Below are 22,525 nucleotides of genomic sequence, written 5' to 3'. Positions count from 1 at the left end.
TCAAGTAGTGTAACCACAGACTAGAAAAAATTGTTGCATTGTGCTTTTAGCCATCATCCCATCGCAAAGATTCTGAGCCAGATAAAAAATTTTGCATGAAAATGCAAAAATAATGATTCCAGCCAGATAAATCCAGATAGAAGTCTGGTTCAATTTGTGATCCAGATAATTTGTTAGTTTCTTATCTTTAGTTTGGCAACGCTGCCTTTAATAAACCTACTTTTTTTCAAAAATAGATGGCGCTGCTTGGCCTTTTAGGAAATACAATGCCGACATCTGCCTATCGCAACTCATGTGTACAAAAATATCACGACCCCTGCTTCTCAAGTCCCGCAAGGGTCCAGAGCGTTCCCGTGAGAATTGAGCGTGATATGGAGCTAGAAAACTCACTGGATGATGGCTTTTATCACTCTTGTATATTGCATCCTTCTCGGAAAACACTACTTTAAGGGCCACTGCTATGCTAAAAGCTCGTAATGTTAAGAAGTATTTTACTTCAGTACAGTCTAAGAGCCCGTGACGGCCAGGCCTTAGTTAAAGTATAAAATCTAAAAGTTTCTCTATGTATGTCCACTATAAAGGTAAGAACGATCCCAGGCTATGAAACTTGGGTCGCGGTGGCTTTGGCAGGTAAGAGGCAGTAAAGGTGTGTAAAATTGTGTCTCAAATTAGGTATAGTATAAAGCTCAGTTTTCACATATTTTATTAGCGCTAATCTAAGAAATCGCCTCGTCCGCACCCAGACACTTAGTGCAGTTCCAACCCCCTGCCAGACACCCTTAAAGTAGGGTTAATTTTAATTGTACTTTAGTTATAGTATAAAACCTGAATTTTATATATGTTACTTGGAGAACTATAAAATGATGTTTCCTCAGTAGCCAGACAGTTTTGATGGTTCCCTTATATTGCCAGACACATTAAAGATTTAGTATAGGTACGCGGGATATATGCGTAAGCGGGTGCGAGTGAGATAGTGCGTTCAGTCCACGGCTACCTTTTGTGTATACTGTAGTCAACTGTTATATGTACAGCAAAAGTTTTATTATTTATTTGTGCAGTTTTTATAAAACAAATGCGATCCATTTGTAATAATAAAGTGTTGTCATGGAAGAGGAAAGCAAACAATTAATTTGTTTTGTTTGTAAAAAAAAAAAGCGATGGCAAAATAACATTATTTTCTGAAGAGGCATTAAAGAAATGCCACACTATTTGGGAAGTGAGAAAAAACATAACCTCAAATACAAAAACATTATTTTGCCTGATGAATATACTGATGGGGGTTATCACCGGGAATGTCATAAAGCGTTCACAGGATTTATGAAAAAATATTACACTTCTGAACCTGTACGTTCTAAGAAAGGAAGTGCAAACGAACAATTAACCATTATAGTTGCAGAGAACTTATCTTCAGTCACGCCATTGGCACCTGAGTTGACTAAAAACTCAACAACAGAATCTCCAACAGCATCAGAGCAAAATTTATTTTCTCAATCAATAGAACCGCAACCTTCAACTTCTCAAGAGCAATCTCAATTACCGCCTGTACTTACTGAACCTTCAACAACATCACAAGCTGTTTCAGGAACATCACATTCTACAACTTTTGAAGAAAGTCCTGACGTAAGTAATCCAGATAATAGTGAACATAACCATGCACGTGAGGATGGAAATATTCCGATCGAAAGTGATGCCAACATCAATAACTCTCAAATCGTTTGTATATTTTCTAATAGAAACAAAAAAAGCACGATCTAAAATGGTTCCACTTCATGCAGCTGATACAAATCAATTTAAATCTTGCATTTTACCCATCATTGAAGTTTTGGAAGAGTATTATCAATTATTATCTACATTGAATAATTTTTCTGCTCCAAAAATACATTACCATACAGATTGTCGAGTCCATTTTAACAATAACATATATTTAAAAAATAAATCATCCAGTAAAAGTGACTGGCATTATCATCGAGAATATCACAATATTGTTTTTAGTGAAATTAGGAGCATCATTGAAGACGACGTCATCAAAAAAGGGCGCTGTTATTTATTAATATATTTACACGAATTAAATGTTGATTCGTTGGAACAAATTTTGCAAGAAAATTCCGTTGAAATGAACTTCACTTTTACATCACACCAACTTGAAGAAAAAAATACGAAAGTATTTTCTAACGACATTAAATTTTTTACTGTTCGTAATAAAAAAATAATTGTTCCTAAGTATGTACAAGCTGTGGATGATAGAGTATTTGAAAACTTACAAACAGAAAATGTTTTACAAAAATCTGCATTGATTCTAAGAAAACTAATACTTGGAATAGAAAAAAACAAATTACCCTCTAAAAATATCACAGCTCAGCATTTGATAGCAGGAGAAGTTTCAATACCACAACCATTATTGGACTTTTATTTCACTCTCCTAGGTGGGTGTAATCAAAAGCGAAAAAAAAGCATCAAATGTTCTCGTCAAGTTCGGTCTTATTGCCAAGATATAATTTATGGAATCCATAACGGTCAATCCAGACGTCAAAGCACATCATGTTGGGTATGACTTTGAAGAGCTTAACAAGTAGTAGAAAAATTATTGATATGATTAACAGATATGGACATTGTATTAGTTATCAAGACGTCGAAGAACTTGAAACAGAGACCACTTATACTTCAATTGAAAATTCTTCTTTATGTCCAGAAGAAATTAAAAAAAATCTCAATCTTTTTACTGGTGTGGCTTATGACAATTTCGACCGTTTTGTAGAAACTACAAATGGAAAGGATACTCTGCACGATACTGTAGGAATCATCTACCAAAACATTGATTTAAATACAACTGAAGAATCTGAAATGTCCGAAGCTCCGATTCTAAGTAATGAAAACAGTTCGCCAAATAAAAAAAATAGAAGAAGAACTTTTGAAGAAATAACTGTAGATGAAATTCCGTATCCTAAAAAACCAAAAATGACGAGTAAGTTACAATCAACGGCTGAGGATGAAGAAACGATTGACGTTCAAAACCACAGTGAAATAGACAATATATGGATGGTTACTCACGCTCTAGAATTACCTGATGTACCTATGTGGGTTGGTTTCAATAGTAGGATTTATGATCGCGATGACTCGCAACAACTTATCTCCTATTTAACTCCAATCAATGAGTCACCGACCAGTACAACCATAGTTCTAGAAACTATGAAGCAAAGTAAAAAAATTGCTGAAGATTTACAACAACCTTACATACAGGTAACGTACGATCTTGCGATAGCGAAAGTCGCTCTTCAAATACAAGCTACAGAAAAACCTCAGTTTGATAATTTATTCATACATTTAGGACCGTTTCACATAATGATGGCTTACTTTAAAGCCATCGGTAAAGTGATTAGTGACTGTGGATTGAGCAATGTTATGGTTGAGAGTAGTTTGTTGGCAAATGGTTCAGTGAATGGGTTCTTGGATGGAAAACACTTTAACCGTTGTAAAAGATTACATCCCTTAATTACACTAGGACTAGAAATACTCCATTTTAAATCGTTTTTACAACATGACAATATAACTTTAACAGATGATATGACAGAAGAAGTGAAAAGATTACAAAAGTGCGATGTATCGTCATTCAACGTTGAAAATGAAAATCTGAAAGAGTTGATGAATAATTATAAAGTTTATAAACAACAAAGTCTTAATGGTGAACATGGAAAAACTTCACAATTTTACATGATATATATAAATCTCATACATCATTACTTGAACCTATCCCGCAGCATTCGTATTGGATATTTCGATGTTTTGAAATCAGTGTTGCCTAAAATAACTAATCTATTTTTTATGTGCAACCAACCAAACTATGCACGGTGGACTGTAAAATACTCTGATAATTTATCGAGAGTTGCAGAAACTCATCCTGATTTATATCGAGGATTCCAACTAGGTTGCTTTGGTATTAAAAGAACCGCGAAGCCATTTTCAAGACAACCAATCGATTTGGTACTAGAGCAAACGATAAATGCAGACGCTGCGAGAAGGCTGACAGGTGTTATACACTTCACTAATTCAATTTCAGCACGACAAAGGTGGGCTCGAAACCACGATGTAAGATCTACTATAATAAGTTAAGTTCGTCTCGAACTAGGATTACAAACTCATCAAGATGTTTCAGCAGATTTAAATCTTCATAACATCCGTAAAAACACCAAACAACTGCACAAGTTTATGGCCACTTTCGAACGATTTATTAATCCTTTCAGCAATGAAGTGCCGCAAGATCAATTAATTAATATTTCTACCGGAAAATCGGCATCACCATCGGTTGAGGAATGTCTTTTAAATATTGAAACAAATGGAGATTCATGTCGCAAAACTTTCATTTCTGCATGTCAATTGGATATCAGCAGATTTGAGAAAGCTATAAAAAAACATCAATTGATAATTTTTCGAAAGATTATAAGAAAGGGAACAATGTTCGAGTAGGTGGTAAAATTCAAGAAGTTAATATACAAAGAGATTTATTTGGACGTATGCTAGGAATTTCCATGGACTACAAAATAGATATATCTAAGATTTTATCATACCCAATGCCATTGTCAATGTGTCATATAGATGGAACTATTTGTAAAACAGATAAATCAGCATTGACGAAGTGTTTAGAGAAAGAGGTGACGCACGAGCAACCACGTCACATTGATGTATTAATAATTGATGGCTTTTTTTTATTGCACACGATGAAAAACGTTCCAAAAAAAATTGGAGGTATTACTAGGAAAATGTTGCAAATGGTTACTCAATTACAAGCGTTGAGAATTGATGTAATCTTTGATCAATACCTTACACCATCTATTAAAGATTATGAGCATTCTCAACGGTTTGAATCCGCGCAATTGGGGTATAACATAACTGGACCTGAGCAATCCCGACCAAGCGATTTTACAAAAGAACTAAAGAATTCAAATTTTAAAGAAGCTCTTGTGGATTTTTTTATTTTACATTGGGCAACTGATGAAATGGCGTCATTTATTGGTAACAAGATTATACACGTAAATTTTAGAAAATGTCATTCTTTCACATCTAATAATTCTAAAGTTACATCAAGTATTGATGAAGAACTGTCGTGCCCGGAACATGAAGAAGCAGATACAAAAATAATATACCATGCGTGTCATCAACTATCCAGCGAATATTGTAATCCGAAGTATTGATACAGACATTGTGGCTTTAATGCTTGCTCATATGCATCACCTAAAAAATGATTCGTTTGTTTGGATGCTGACGGGAACTGGAAACAACTTAAGATACGTGGACCTAACAAAGATAAACGCAGAATTAGGAGAATCTGTTTGTCAAAGCTTACCTGGATTCCATGCAATAACAGGGTGCAATTATAATCCTGCATTATTCAGGAAAGGAAAATTAAAACCTTATAAACTTTTGAAAAAATCTGATGAATTCCAGGAAGCTTTCATTAGGTTCGGTGACAGTGAATTAATTGAAAATAAAGTTGAACAAGAAAACGTGTTTAATATTATTCAAAAATTTATATGCAATATATACAATATTCGTAATATCATTGATGTTGATGCAGCTAGACTTCAAATCTTCATAGATTCGTATACAGTCTCTGATGTGAATGAAGCTTTTAATCGAAAAAAATTGCGAAACTTCGACGCTAGCAGTTTACCACCTTGTAAAAGTGAATTTTACAGCAATTTTTGCGAGCAAATTATATCTGCACTATTTGGAACAATGCTCACCTACAAAACCCAACTTCTTATGGACCAGAAAATAATGGTTGGGTACTGGAAAATGACCAATACCATTTTAAATGGTTTGAAGGGGATCAACTACCAAATTATGTCAGTGATTCTTTAACAACTTCGTCAGGTATGTTATTATGATGCCAAATTATTATAGATACATTTCAAACTATTCATAACTATGCTAACTTGGCTTAATTATTACAGAAAATGACGAAGAAGAAGATATTGACGACGACGAATCCACGGACAGAAGTAGCAGTGGTGAAGACGATGAAGATATCGGCGAGACCGATGAAAATAATTGAATACTTTTTTTGAATTTAATAATACTAATACTCGATTAAAAATATTATTTTTTTACTTTGTATTCAGTGGCTATAATTATAATTAAACTTCTTTTTCATTCAATGTTTTACTACCACAATAATTATTCCTTCCTCACAGTATAAACAATTGTTTGCATAATTAAATATTTAAATGAAGCTTACAAACCTCTAAACCGTAATTAATATCATTTTTTGATTATTGATTTAAAGATTAATTCGTGAACGCACTATCTCACTCGCACCCGCTTACGCACATATCCCTCGCGCGCGCACCTATACCAAATCTTTAATGTGTCTGGCAATATAAGGGAACCATCAAAACTGTCTGGCTACTGAGGAAACATCATTTTATAGTTCTCCAAGTAACATATATAAAATTCAGGTTTTATACTATAACTAAAGTACAATTAAAATTAACCCTACTTTAAGGGTGTCTGGCAGGGGGTTGGAACTGCACTAAGTGTCTGGGTGCGTACGAGTTTCTTTCATTATTCAAACTTATTTGGAAAACACATTTTGACTTGATAATCAGAAAAGTATTGTACAGTATGATACTCTGTAAACTTATTAACAAAAAATGCTGTTAAACGTGAGTTATTGTTAATACAATAAAAGACAAAAAAAAAAAAAGTAAAATCGCATTTAATAACGCAATATAAGCAAAGGCAGTATAAAGTCAAAAGCAAAATAAATAGAAGTACAAAAAAAAACATGTGCATAAAACAAGCTTGTGAAAAGACAAACATTGTATACATACACATATCAATGTCAATGTGGGCTTTGTATGTGGGCCTAAGACAAATTTGCACCTACGAACAATTTCATGTCGATTGAATGATGTACTGGATACATACAGCAGCGAGCAGAAAAATAGCAGAGGCAATTTATGTTTTAAATTTTCGTTAATTAACTTCTCTTTTTTTTTTAATTTTAAGGTAAAGCTTTATGAATTTCCTAACTAGAACTATGAGAACCAAAACTTTTTGGAAAAAAATTCGATAATTCGAAAATTTTTATCTTCAGTTCTTTTAAGTTTTTCGAGTATGCAGTTTTGTATTACAATCAGTTTTAGTATATCAAAGTACAAGTTATAAGTTTCTTGAAATTGTCATTGATTTTTAACAATTTTTTTCCGAAGTGTGTTTCAGCTTTTGTACTTTATATAGAAAATGTTTCACACTTTGTCCGCTGGTGCCTTTCCTCACAACTTTCACCGGTCTGCACTAATTGCATTTTTCTTTCGACTGAACGAAAATAATAAAACGTAGCTGTGAATTCACCAGTTGTTAGGCGTGCAAAATAAAATAATATACTTTATGATCACTTGACAAAATATGACTTGACTTTATTACCATTTCAAAAAAGCAGAATATATTTGTGTTTGACATTGTAGCCGTTTCATATCGTTTTAACTTCAATTATCTTTGGGCGATTTGAAGGTCCATTGATGTAACGCGCGTTGACCTTATGTCACCCCTTCGTTCATTCAGCTAGGTTTGGCTCAATTTACAGCTTGTGCAATTTTTAAATGACAAGCCTGCACAAAACTTGCTCTAGGTCTATTCTAATTCTTTAGAAAATCATATAGTAGGTTTGCTGTTTGACTGGTAGTTTGAAAATTATTAACATTGTGAATAATACAAGTGTGATAACTTCTGCATAGACGTCAAAATTACAAATAGAATGGATCACCTCGTTTTTATTTGACTATCGCTGTCTCGTTCTGTATCTCCTTCTATCACCCGATGAAGATAGCCGGCTCTATGCGCCACCATATTGAACACCCTGTCAAAACGCTAAAAACTAGCCATATTGAACATCCTGTCAGGTAGCTGACGGATAAGATATCACACTTGTTTTATTCATAATGATTATTAAGTGATTTTTGATTCATTTCCACGCAAAAAAGCTTTTTGGGATAAAAGGAAATTTTTTTTTGGAATCAGGCTAATGTGCATGTGCTTGGTTAAATGTTTGTACATACTCTATACTTGTGTGTTTGCACCGATGAGCGGAAAATGTTTGCGGAAAAAACAGAAACACATTTTATATTGTATATAATATACATATGGATGTATACAAGTTATATGTAAACATACTACAAAGTTACATACGTTTCTATTTGTATACGCCCCATAAATCAATCTCAACGAGTAAAGTTAGCAGGCAGCCACAAGTCCAAAAGCAAAATGTTAATAACAAAGACATCCTTGATATCACGAGGGTTATGTTGAACGTTCCTGGATTGATATTTTTAGATCTTAATTTTTTATATAAACAAGTAAGGAAGGCTAAGTTCGTGTGTAACCGAACATTACATACTCAGCTGCCAAATTACAGCTTGCAAAACTTTTAAATTATCTTTTAAAAGTGGGCGGTTGCAAGCCCATTGTCCAACATTTTACTAATTTTCTATTCTGCGTCATAAGGTCAACACACCTACCAAGTTTCATCGCTATATCCGTCTTTGGTAATGAATTATCGCACTTTTTCGGTTTTTAGAAATTTTCGATATCGAAAAAGTGGGTGTGGTTATGGTCCGATTTCGTTCATTTTAAATAGTGATCTGAGATGAGTGCCCAGGAACTTACATACCAAATTTCATTAAGATACCTCAAAATTTACTCAAGATATCGTGTTCACGGACAGACGGACGGACGGACATGGCTAAATGAATTTCTTTGTTCGCCCTGATCATATTGATATATACATTGAAGTCTATATCTATCTCGATTAGTTTATGACGTTACGGGGTACCGTTATGCGAACAAAATTAATATACTCTGTGAGCTCTGCTCAGCTGACTATAAAAACCAATTTATTAATTGAGTATGATTGAGTATGTACTATATTTCGTCGAAAATTTCTATGACAACCCTCGCAAAAATATTACAACAAGTTGCGTTGACTGCGCCAACCAACTGCTGCTGCAACAGAACTTGCCTAGCAATCACCCGGTGATAGGGCATGTCATAGCGTGAGGGCGATTGGAGCCTTCCAAGTAGTAGGTAGGCAGTTCGATACTTAAGGCTTGCCGCATTTGCCTTACACTTTTTGAACAGCATTTATGTATATGTACATTCGGGTTTTTTGAAGTAAAAATTGTAAATTTGAAGTTGATGTTGTGGGTTTTGTAATGGGATGTGATTGGTGTTGGGATGAGAATTAAAATCAAAGTAACATCGATCTTAGATCTTTCCTTGGGAGATTTACAAATGAGGTTAATTAACCATTATGCTTGCGTATCTATATAATATATATATCATATATTATTATATAAAAATGAATCGTGGCGAGTGTATGTTCAGATGGTTAAAACTTGAAAACTACTAGACCGACTTTTATAAAATTTTGTAGGTATATTATCTAGGTACCCGAATAGGCTATAAGCTATATTTCATACCGCTGGGTGGCTAGGGTCTTGAGACCAAAACGTGGATCCGGGTATCACTAGAATGTGTTTATACAATATGTATATCAAATGAAAGCTATTGATAAGGGCATTCGTAAAGAGTTTTTTTTTATACTGCTGGGTGACTAGAAGGAAGTAACAAGAAGGTTCAAAACATGCTATCAAGCAATATTTCATGCCATTACTATGCGGGTATGGTATTAACCATATTTTTTTTATATGAGAAAAATTTCTTTCCACGTGGTGAATCCCATGCTCGCATATTACGCACAGTGTTGAATAGCAGCAACTCTCGATTACAGATGTCGCCCGCTCATGCTATAATATTCGTAGGTGGCATTATATGAAACGTTTGACTACCGAATGACAGATGTCGCCCGCTCATAACGCTATGTATTACCCGTCGTTGGTGGCGTCACAGCAGTGTTATTGGCGACGTTGTGGTGAAGTTTTGACTAACAGCAACGTCCGTTTACCGAATTACAGATGTCGCCCGATTATAATACAAGTACTAAGTACTACCTAGATTAGCACAGGAGAGTTATTGGCGTTACTGGCGGCATTGAGTTGAAGTGTTGAGAATTGATGTTATGTCGAAGATGAGTCTGTAGTGGTACTGCTGTTAGTGGCGCCATTGCGCCACGGTATAACGAAACAGTGTGTTAACTTCAGTGACACCAGCCCCCAAATTCCGACTTTCACTAAGCTAAAATTCCATCGCCAAAAATCTCTAAAAGAAAATCAAGTGTGCTGAAAAGTATGCAGCATTTAGTACCATGTAGTCATAAGCGATAACAGCCTAACTTCTATTACTTAGGTGGTATTTGCTATCGACCACATCGTATTAAATATTGCATGCTTTTCTGCGCACTTGATTTTGTTTTAGAGATTTTTGGCGATGGAATTTTAGCTAACCGAAAAATGGAATTTGGGGGCAGTCTCGGTATCAACTCAATAACTCAACACCGCACTGAGTTACGCAGCCTTACTTTATTCTTTAAATAAATCTATAACCTAAGTTATTAGCAATCACAAATTTCTAACCAAAATTTTGGGCAAAACGATGTTTGCCAAGGTCAGCTAGTTTACATATAAATTTCGATCTGAACTTAAACCTACTGTAGGATGCCAATCAACACGCACGATTGTCAATAAAGAAGGCCCACATCGTTTCCCATTGTTTTCGCGGTTTGTTTCAAGGCAAATTTTGTTAATGTCTCCTAAAATATGCGTTTTCGCAGCGACTGGAAAGATGAACTCTTTGGAAACCGTTGATGACTACCGAGCACCAGGGAATACAAAAACCAAGGGGCAACGGTGCCAACCAAAGCTGAACCAAAATAAGTGCCGGTTAACATTTGGAAACGCCACTCGCAGTGGTCTGCATTCCATGGCACAATTGTGCTCTCATTACGAATGCGAAAGGGCAATCACTTTCAACTTTGTAGATCCATGCTCAAAAGCAAACTGCAGATTAGCATATCTCACCATCTCCCTTCTATAATAATGCTCGGCCACTCGGATAGTCTGGCTCAGCTGCCCCTTTATACATATACTATCCGTAAATAGAATTAAGCTGTGTGGTTGTGCGTGCGATGATTATACTTTTCCTCGGCCGTGAAGCTATTAGGAAATCGTGCTCCCAGATGTGAGTTTTTTTCTGCATTCCTGTGCAAAAATAATAAATCGAGAACTGTTGTGGAACAATTTAAGGAAACGCTATCGTTGCAGCATTAGTGTAAGTATGTTTGCTACCGATTTTATCAGTATGTTAGGAACATAAATTCCAAATGCGACGAATTTCCTCATACAAATTCCACTTCTGTCTGCAAAGGAAATCCACTCATGCGATACACACACACCTTCGACATTGTCTAAATAAAAAAACTCGGAAGAACATAATGGTTGAACTAAACGACGTATCATAAGCTTGGTACTGCATCAAAGTTATAAATAACAGTTTCCACTAATTTGTTACAGCCAAACTGACAATTCTACCAGATACCGATCTACAGGGAAGGTTAAGCTAAAGACGAATGAGCCAATATAAACAATTTAAAATGACTCAGTTGAAAGTACGCATTTAAGTCCATATTACAATGGGAGCTATAGATACTTCAATCTTTTCGATAGCTGCCTAGCTGTGTCTCTAAAATTTGAGAAATATTTATGCTCCGAACAAATTCCGATATTATCACATTGGATCCTAATACTAATTTCACACAGACGGCTTATTGAATAATAAAGGCAATTTTCTACATTAAGACGCTTCCGTCTCCGCTTCTTAGTTTCAAAGCAAAAAAAATTTACAAGTACATGGCATTTTTTTTGTTTGTAGGTATGTCACCATGCTCCCACCATGTATCGTTCCGCCATGATTGTCTGTCTCATCCTTCATACTAATCGAGCAGTTACTTCTGTGTGAAAGCAAAAAAATTACGATTTCATTAGCAGGTGAAATGAGATCAATAAGTTTCTGTGTGAAAACAGTATTATTATGGCTTTTAGACGGCTCGGCTTTTGATAAAATCGTTGTTTTGATTCTTCGAGGGGTACTTTCAGAAGTCCAACCAGTGCTTATGTAGCGTAAACTTCCACATCAAAGACAATGTATGTATCGAGAAGAAGGTGATATAACTGACTGAATTTGGGATGACTTAAATACAGAACGTATCCAGTTTTCGTTTTACATTTAAACCTGCAATTACTTACATACATATTGCCTAAATAACTAAGTTCTCACTCACCTCCAGCTAAATACCGCGCCAAGAAAATTTGCCCTCGCATAGCCAAAAACAGAGGAAAGTTAAATAAAACACACACACACCCTGTAATTTCAAACGTGACTCCACGTTTGAATGTTTGTATGTATGGCTATATGTTGATACACATACATTTCTATGGAGTGAGACATGAAAAAATAAACCAAAAGTGTGTTGTGCAATGCCAACGATGACAGCGCGTAGTGCGGCGGAGTCAACGTCTACGTCGTAGACCCAACAACGACACGGGGGTCCCCAACTCAGTTGTACGCCATGTCTACCTCTAATTGCGTTGATGTACAATACAATAAATATGTACATAGATATGTACCTAGTATATATTTATGTATGTACGAATGTAATCTTGTTTACAAATGATATAGAAAATTTCTCAAATTAAATTACAACATGTATGTACATACATATATAACATTTTTCACCACATTCCACCAAAGTGTGTGCTCTATCGTCAGAACAACGACGCCCCTGTTAAATAACCTTCGTCGCCACTTTTACATAAGCAAGAATAAGTTTCTGTATACAAAAGTTTTACATAAACAACTCATACAAAATGCACATATTCAGAAAATATACATCAGTCAGGTATATAAAAAAGTTTGTTGATACTCATTTTCTGTTTATGAAATGAAAGATGTGGGAATAAACTCGTATGCCTCACATTTGATTCACTATTCACATATCCTCTCAGTTGCCAACTGCCATAAACTCAGGCTCAGTGTATCTGGGTGGTGGTGTGACAATAGATTATAGTTAATTCGCCTTCTAATGCATATGTATGTATAATAATTATTCATTTCTATGCATGTGTTTCAAAAGCAGCTGTTAGTGGTGGGGTTGAAAAATTCCCCTATGTTATTTGTTGTAACGTCATGACATTTAGCTAGCTGTCAAAATGCAATGACTTTGCTGATTCTCTATTTTAACAGCTCCTGTTATGCTCTTAGGGTGTGTGAGAGAGAGCGAATTAGACATAGAAATAAATAGAGAGAGAGAAAGACCGTACTTTTTTATATTGAGGGCAGGCAAGTCTGTTTGTGTGCTTGAAATTTAAGAGATAACACACTTCTATTCATATTACAATGTGGTGGAATTTATGGTGAGCTCTAAGGTCATCTATTGATTGCGCATGCCAGTTTTATAAAATTCACCACTATTGTGATTAATGCATGTTGTTTTTTTTTTGTCAACCATTTCTTTTTTTATTTTTACTTAATATTTTTTACTCATTTGTTGCTGATTAAGCAGTTATGGCGTTAATCAGCTTTTTACTTAAATCGTGCATATTTTTTATTACGTATGTTTGTATGATGTATTAACATACAAATGCTTGTTACGTAGTAATTGTTGTGCAGTAGCTAACGCTGCACTTTCCTCAATAATTTGTCTGCCAAATTTGGTAAGCGAAGCTTGTAAATAAATGTATACATTTCATTACTATTTTTTACGTGAAGCTAATCACGTTTACGCTAATCACACCTGAAAGTAACTTATTGAAAAATTGCAAAATATTAAATAAATTGAGTTTTAAAAAACTTATATTAAAAATGTGTATTGAAAGTAATTAAATACTTTTCTTCCAAAAATTGGATCCAAAAAAATGCGAGGATAAAATACAAAAAAAAAAAAAAAACCGCAAATAAAAAAAGGTAAAAAATAAAGTAATATTAAAAAAAGTTCAAAATTTAATAAAATTATGTAAGTTTACAACATATCCCTGTTTATCCGAAGAGCTTTGAAGAGAAAAGAGAACAACAATCGAAATAATCAGAAAAGTCTAAGATTTGAAATGTTAATAATAAAAATGCAAATTTTTAACGGGACAGTCCCTATTCAACTGAGTTTAAAAAATTAAAATCAAAAATAAATAAAAAACTAAAAACGAAAATAAATGAAATAATAATAATAAAGCATATTTGACTATCCAAGTACAATCTTATAAAATTGACTACTCTACTCATTCGTAGGCGTTCAAAAAATAGGAAAAAATAGAAAAATTTAGTTGGTTAACAAAAAAAAAAAAAATTATTTATAGAGTGAGTCAAATTTTATATTAAAAAATTATTAACTAAGAAATTGTGTTTGTTGAAAAGCACCTGATATTTTTTTTACGTTAAGCAAAAAACAAAAAATTGAGAAAAAATTCCAAATTAAAAAACTGAAAATGAAAATATAGTAAAGTTTAAAATATAAGCAACTGAAAACAAAAATAAAATATAAAATTTTAATAAAAAAAAATAGTAACATACCAAAAATTTAAATAAATCAAAATTTAATTAAAAAAAAGGCACAAAATTAGAATGCATGAGAAAAAGAATTAAAGGATGAAAGAAAGCTTTAAATAAAAAAGAATGCAAATATTAGAAAAATGTTAAAAATAAAAAAAGCATAATCAAAAATATTGAAAAAAAAAGAATTTTAATACAAAGTTTGCAAATTAAAAAAAGTTCAATTTATAACAATTTCAAAAAAAAAAAAATTGCAAATAATATTAATTTGGGAAACTTTTTGTTTAAATATTAACTTTCTTGCTTTACTTGGTCCCATGTAAGTCTAACAAGTTTCATCAAACGCGTGGAAAACTAGCGCAGCTTGTTAAACACTAGATTTCCATGTGTATAATGAAACGTCTTAGTGCTCCATGGAAATTTGAAACGTGCTATAGCAGCTGATTAATTAAAAGTACAACTACATATACAAAAACGAAGACGAAATTAAAAATAAATAATAAAACCATAGAAAAATTGGCTTAAACAAAAGTAGAAACTGAAAAAGGGTCCGTCATAAATACACAGTTCAAAAACGAACAATTTTAAAATTACTTTGTATGAAAAACATGCCTGAAAAAGAGCGTGACGAAGCCTCACATAACCGCGGCTTCCAACATTACTTTAAAACTGGCAACACTTAAGCAAAATCTGTCACTATTCTAGTGCCTAGATGGAATGCAAAAAATATTAAAAATATGTTACATCAACAACAAAATAATAGTTAACAGCTGCAAAAATTTTAATATAAAGTAATTGCAACAAAAACACGTTATAACAATGAAGTACATAGCAATAAGAAGCTGTGCTCAAATTGTTTGTTATTGTTCGTTCTGTTGTTGACAACAAAGTGGGCGCTTTAGTCAATAATAATTGCAAAGTAAATCTTTTTCAAGGCTCCCTCTGTATGGGAAGGCAGCAAAACTAAAGCAACAACACCAACTTAAAAACAAATCAACAAAATAAAAACACATACATCTACGCATATCACACTGACATTACAAACACGTCATGCACATAAAAAAATTAATAAAAAAAAAAACAAAAAAAAAAAAAAAACTCATGAAAAAAAAATATGGCAAACTAGTGGAGCTCGTAAACAAGCATTAGAGCTAGATTCGATTCGATTTTTTTAAGAATCGATTTTTTCGATTCGATTCTAGAAAAAATCGATTTAATCGATTAAGTCGAACCAAACAAAGTTTATTTAAATTTTGCTTATTCTTTGTAACAATGTACTTGCTTACGTACTTAACCATTTTACACGATTTTTCCCGACAAATACAGCTGGACAGTTTCTCCCTCGTTTCGTTGCCAGCCGACAAAATTGGAAGCATCAAGGAATGCCACATGGGTCTTCACTTGATCCTTTCATCGGAGTGAGATAATTAGTATAGTCTTTACCGAAATGTTATACTTTTTGCGCTTTTTTGAATCTTTTATTTCAAAATGTAGGGAAACCAACCTTGGGAACATTGACCAATACACATTATTCTTTAATATTTATTATTACAATATGTATAATGTTCTCGCTTCGTTTACGGCATTAGAATCGATCTATGTTCAGCGTCATATAAAAAGGAAGTATTTATTACATAGGTAAGGTAACATGTTCTCAGTATACGTTTGCAGCTTTTTAACCAATGAGGTATATGGAATTTTCAATTGACAACATACGGTAATTTGTGTCATGGTTTGCGTAGTTTCAGTTAAAAACTTTATGGAAGTATTTTCTTAGCTAATTAAAAATAAAAAGGAATAAGGAATTTAATTGACGAAATTTCATAAAAATTACCACTTCTGTTTTCGTGTTTGCCGCTGTCTATGTCATAAAATTATTTATTTTATATATTTGTTAAAAGTGTGTCTCTTAATGTTACTCGTTAAGGCAAAACGTACCAAGGATCCAAGCATTGTGTAAAAGATCTGAATCCGTTATCTTCGACAATCCTAAAGGGTTGCATATCTGATCAAGCACAATCCAGTTGTCTTTTTCGCTCATCTAGAGACTGAGACTTCCTTATGTTGTTGTTATTAGGTTCAAAAAAGGATTCTATAAGAGCTGTTGATGAAGGCATTTCCATCAACGTTGGATGAGACCGCTTCAAGTGATTTAACAAATTGGTTGTATTTCCACCTGTTTTGCATTTTTTCCCGTACGATTTGAATTTCGCAGAATGGCCCTGCACTTGACTAAAATACTCCCAGACAACAGATCTGCGAATCTTTGGATTACTTATAACATTGAATTCCCCTTCAGTCATCAATTTCCTACTGAACACAAAATCATACCACACAATTTACACTTTAAATTTTCATGCGATTCTGTATATTATTGTGCACATTGTTTTGCTGAATGAGCGCTGAATGTAAAAGTCTTATATCAGTGCGAAAATATTCATCAAACGACATGAAAACAAAAAATTCATTCTGCAACAGTGCGTATGAGTTCTGAATGTCACAACAGTGTACACAGGCTGCCAAGAAAACTCACGAATCAGTGAGTTTTTTTGTTCACAGTTTTGCTTTACCGAATCAAAATTACAAAGTTTACACAATTTCTGGTGTACACTTTAAAACTCACAGTTAGCGAATAGGGGCCCAGAAGTGCGAAGAAATTTCTTCATCTTTCTCCTTTCTCTAGAAGACACCAACACAATAAAGCTAAATTTATAAAAACAAAAATTACAGAATATGTATTTCCTCAAGCATCCGTAAAGTAGATAGTGATGAAAACTTCGATGCCTAAAGAATCGAACGATTTAAAAAAAAAATCGATTCTACATTTCTAAAAAAAAGATCGATTAAATCGATTAAGGATCGAATCGAAATCCAGCTCTAACAAGCATGGTTATTTATTTATCTAAAAACTTGTACATACATACCAACATATGCAGGAAAATACCAGTTTTCCAATGCAACACTGATTGTTTGAAGTCTCAACTCTGGACCAACCAACCGACCGATCGAACAACAAACAAAACAACTAAACTGAAAATATCGTGTGTAAATATGTAAATGCTAATGTATACTATTATGTACAACATGTGTGAAGTCAAGCTCATGACGTGATTGACAACAGACTCAAACTGTATCGTATCGAGCTCGAAGACTGAAGGAGGAAGGAGGCAGTCACGCAATAGAGTAACTCAGAGTGCTTTTTTGCAGTTGTTTATGCACTTATTATATATGTACAGGGTTACCCGATTCAAGTGTTATACATTTTGGTTAACTGCTACTGCAAGCTCTTGTGCCTGAATTTTATGGAAAAAAAGTTATTCGCTATGATTAAAAAATTTAAATACAAAATTTTAAAACTAAAAAATAAAATTAAAAAACGTAACCTAATATTAAAAAAGATTATTCATAAAAAAAAATAAATAAATAAATAAAAATTAAAATTAAAAAGAAAACTATTTGAAAAAAAGAAACTTATATGAAAAAATATATATATATATGAATAAAAAGTTAACAAAAAAAGTAAAAAAAAACATTACATTTTTTTAAATTAATTAAGTTATGAGAAAATATTCGGAAGTTTTCACTGTAAAAATATTCTCAACCACTCCGGAATATTTATTTTAACGTTCTCTTTACTCATGCTTTTGCTTTTTTCCTCATGGTCTTATTTTGTTTTACAACGTTATTGTTGCTGGCGTTTGCTTCTGCCCTTCCAAAAAATTAAAAAAGAAAAAAAATTTTTAATTGAAAAAAAAAAAACTTAAGTAAAAAAATATAAATAAATAAAAAAATTATACAAATTAAGAATAATAATAAATAGTACAAAATAATAATACAATTATCAATAATTTTTCATTGGCGTATTCATAAAGGATACCTGGTTCGAATTCGAGCTCAACACCTATAACAAAAATTTTTTATAATTGTGTTTTTTTTTTTAAATTTACTATAATTGGAAAATTATTATTTTTTTTTTTGGAACAGAAGATATCTATCTACGCAGCTATGGTAGGTGCCTGAAAAGTTGTTTTCTTCTATTCCAAATTTAAAAAAAATATTTACAGAAATATTTAAAAAATAATAATTATCATACAAATTATTTTTATAGGCCTTGATCTCGATTCTAAACCAGGAATTCATAAATAAAAATATTTAAATAAATGCTAAAGGCAAAAATTAAAAAAGGTGCCATAATCTATAGAAATGTATTTCGATGTGATAAACCAAGGCGAATCTATACAAAGTGATGGCAAAGCAAATTCAACCCAATTCGCTGTGCAGAAGAATTTCAAATCAAAACAAAACTTAAATTGATTTCGATTAACTGACATTACCGAACCAAAGCGATGCTTGGAGATTATCAAAAAGAAACAATCAGCTGATGAGAAAACATCACCTGATACTGAATTCGCCTTGAAAACAAACTGAAATAAAAAAAAAAAAAAAACAATCGACGAATATAAAAACTAAAATAACATTAGAACAAAAATTACAGGCAAATAATTTTATCACAAATCATCCCATAAAAACTGTGCAATAAATATATCTGGACGAATATTCTCGCGATCAGCTCACTTGAAAGCTTTGAATGCGATATGCATAACCTTATTTGTTGCGCAGTATTTTTTATCAGCTGAAGGCCATCAAGGAATAACGCTTGGCACACACATTTTTGTGATATATGTACATATGGAGTATTCCATCCCATTTCGACCAATTTTGAACCCGACCCCTTTAGAATTGGCTGAAAGTTTTTCTTCTTTTTCTACCTTACGAAAGACGTTTTTCAGAATTTTTTCAAAATTTTTCATCCAACTCAAAAAAAGTTATGAATTTAAAAAAAAACACCGTTTTTGTTTTCAAAATGCTGTAACTTTTTCAAAAATTGACCGTTTGGGATCTTTTTTTTTTTTTTTTTAAATTTGTTTTTAAATGTGCTTTTCGGAAAAAATACAAAAAATGTTTAAAGTTTTTTTTTTTTGTAATTTTTCAGTTTTTCGAGATTTTTCGAATTTCGCCATTTTTTTTTCTCATAAAAAACTTCAATCAATTGTGCAATAATCCCCACTAATCCCGGAGTGGGCCGATTTTTTTTTTTAATTGAAAAAAAAAAAAACTTTAAAAATGTTTTTGTATTTTTTCCGAAAAGTACATTTAAAAACAAATTAAAAAAAAAAAGATTTTAAACGGTCAATTTTTGAAAAAGTTATAGCATTTTGAAAACAAAAACGGTGTTTTTTTAAAAATGCATAACTTTTTTTGAGTTGGATGAAAAAATTTGAAAAAATTCTGAAAAACGTCTTTCGTAAACTAGAAAAAGAAGAAAAGCTTTCAGCCAATTCTAAAGGGGTCGGGTTCAAAATTGGTCGAAATGGGATGGAATACCCCATATATATTTTTTCATTTGAAATTTATATATCATTTTATGGCAATTTGTTGCACATCTAGATTTTATGTTCCTAATAAATTTCATTATTAGAGCTTTTTTTATAAAAGAAGTACTTGTACAAATATTTATGAAATTAATTAAGCAGTAAAATTTTGTGAATTTTATTTTAAGAACTGAAATTAAGTATAATTTATGTATCCGAAAAAAGAACTTTAATATAACCGCACTTAATCATATTTCCAAAAATCTAATCAGTTGTCTTTTCTTTCTTTTTTTTCAATTACAGTTCAATTATACAACAAAAAACAACAAAAAGTGAGTGAGTGTTTCAGCCTTAATAACATAATCAGTGGAGAGGAGCAGCCACAGGCAGCAGTAATCTAAAGTCAAATCAGCAAGGCAAACAGGCAAGGCGACAGTGTGTGCCAGTCACCGGTCAACACACGACTGATCGCATACAACAACAACAACAACAACTAAAGCAACCATTTTTAATAAAACAGTTTCTTATTGCTATAGAAAAAGGAAAATTGTCTATCGCTTCAATTGCAATTGGAATTGCGTGCAAATCAACAACACAAATACTGCTACTGGACAATCAGTTCATACAATAATACTTGAACTGAATCTTCAAATAGAAAGGAAAAACAAGTATTTTAATTGATTTATTATTCAACTGATTGGTGAGTTTGAATATTTGTTTCAAAAAATGTTTCATGTACTAATTTCATTTTTTATTTCAATTATAGCACAGCGAATAGAGGTTTACTATATTTGAGAAAAGCAAGAGGTAGAGAGCAGGGCGTTGCCCACACCCACACCTACACACTCTGACATATGTTTTATATTGAATTTATTGTTCCATTAGTTGAAAATTGAAAGTGTTGTTCTGTCGAACGAGTTGTGTTTATAATACACTATACTACCTACATACATACAAAACTGTTTGTCGCTTAACTGCAATCGAAGTTTCTCAAACGCTAATTAAAAAATACTAAACAGCCTAAATATTGAGCGAGCGGTGCTAAGAAGTGGTCCTGTATTCATAAAAAGACGAAGGCAAAGTTTGCAAAGTCTAAGCGTGCAATAACAACAACAATAATAAAATCAAAGTTAAAATCAGCAACTGCATACGTACACAATAACTTAGTGAATCTAATAAAAAATAATAATACTAGAACAACTTAACAAAAAAGAACAATGGAACGTGAATCAAATCCGATGCAACCTATGTGCCGTTCTGGCTGCGGTTTCTATGGCAATCCAGCCACCGATGGACTCTGCTCAGTGTGTTATAAGGTAAGTTGAATAGATTATGTAGATTCGCTATAGTCCCAAATTAACTATCCAATAAACATATTTGCCCCAATCAGATTGGGATAGATTAAAAGAGGGCGACAGTTCGACATGATCGACCAAGTAGGCCCCCCAGCGGGTTAGGGGTTCAGAATATACCCGCGGTAGGTATGCCTGTCGTAAGAGGCGACTGAAATACCAGAATCAAGGGGCTGTGTAGCGCAACGCTTCAGGTTGCCAGCGCAATATATATCTTCTCCAAACCCAATTGTCAACCTCACATATCCGCGGCGAATCCTGTTTCACTAACAGACGAGGCTCTGGCGACCCCAAGCTTCTCATGGAACTTGGTGGTGGGGAGGGAGGGAATGGCCTGAAGGTTTAATGTGGCCACATAAATCGTTCCCGAGATGGTCGGGATAGCACCATAACGGTGCTGTGTTACCGGAGCGTATCGGATCTGTATCCGGCAAAGGACCATTACATCGATAACACTCCCCAAAGCCTTCGGGGAGCAACCTTATCGCTACAACAACAACAACAACAACCCAAGTAGGAAAGGCATGGAAACAAAGCAAAGTATCAAAAGACAGGCGGCCACCGTGGTGTGATGGTAGCGTGCTCCGCCTATCACACCGTATGCCCTGGGTTCAACTCCCGGACAAAGCAACATCAAAATTTTAGAAATAAGATTTTTCAATTAGAAGAAAATTTTTCTAAGCGGGGTCGCCCCTCGGCAGTGTCTGGCAAGCGCTCCGATTGTATTTCTGCCATGAAAAGCTCTCAGTGAAAACTCATCTGCCTTGCAGATGCCGTTCGGAGTCGGCATAAAACATGTAGGTCCCGTCCGGCCAATTTGTAGGGAAAAATCAAGAGGAGCACGACGCAAATTGGAAGAGAAGCTCGGCCTTAGATCTCTTCGGAGGTTATCGCGCCTTACATTTATTTTTTTTTTTTTTTTTTTTTTTTTTTTATCAAAAGACATGTGGAGGTCTTACAACTGTAGACTAACAAAATTATCATTGAAAAGAGGGGACTGTAGGCTCATGATGGGTATTCTGACTGCACACTGCCTTCTGGCGTCACATGCTTTGAAATAAGGCCTAGTTAGTTTTAGTAGATTTAGGAAGTGCTCGTTTGTGCACATGCCCTGTGCTCGTCGGGCTAAGCCTCAAGCTATTAAGAGTGGCGCCGCTATCAGATCCAGAAGCAGCAAGTAGCATAGATCATACAAAGCTTCAAGAGAACGGATTTATTTTATAACAAAGGTTCTGGTTTCTGACAAAGTTTTTCATATTGGCCGTTGAGCAAACTTCTGGTAACACTTCGGACTATGTAAGGTCCTCACGG

The 22,525-nt window shown here is 33.6% G+C and overlaps 1 protein-coding gene across 7 annotated transcripts in view; it reads left to right on the top strand.

The window, feature by feature from the left end:
- drn (doctor no) overlaps positions 1–22,525 on the top strand; it is an 84,175-nt gene that overhangs the window by 39,815 nt on the left and 21,835 nt on the right. For all 7 annotated transcript variants that reach the window (XM_067761508.1, XM_067761510.1, XM_067761506.1 and 4 more), the window contains 2 exons: positions 20,166–20,562; positions 20,629–21,178. In XM_067761508.1, coding sequence (XP_067617609.1) covers positions 21,080–21,178 — 99 coding nt within the window. In that variant the 5' untranslated portion in view covers positions 20,166–20,562; positions 20,629–21,079. The remainder of the gene's footprint in view (positions 1–20,165; positions 20,563–20,628; positions 21,179–22,525) is intronic.

This window comes from Eurosta solidaginis, chromosome 1 (assembly GCF_040869045.1).
Source record: "Eurosta solidaginis isolate ZX-2024a chromosome 1, ASM4086904v1, whole genome shotgun sequence".
Classification (NCBI taxonomy): domain Eukaryota; kingdom Metazoa; phylum Arthropoda; class Insecta; order Diptera; family Tephritidae; genus Eurosta; species Eurosta solidaginis.
The sequence above is the reverse complement of the archived record's forward strand: the minus strand, read 5'-3'. Positions and strand labels throughout refer to the sequence as shown.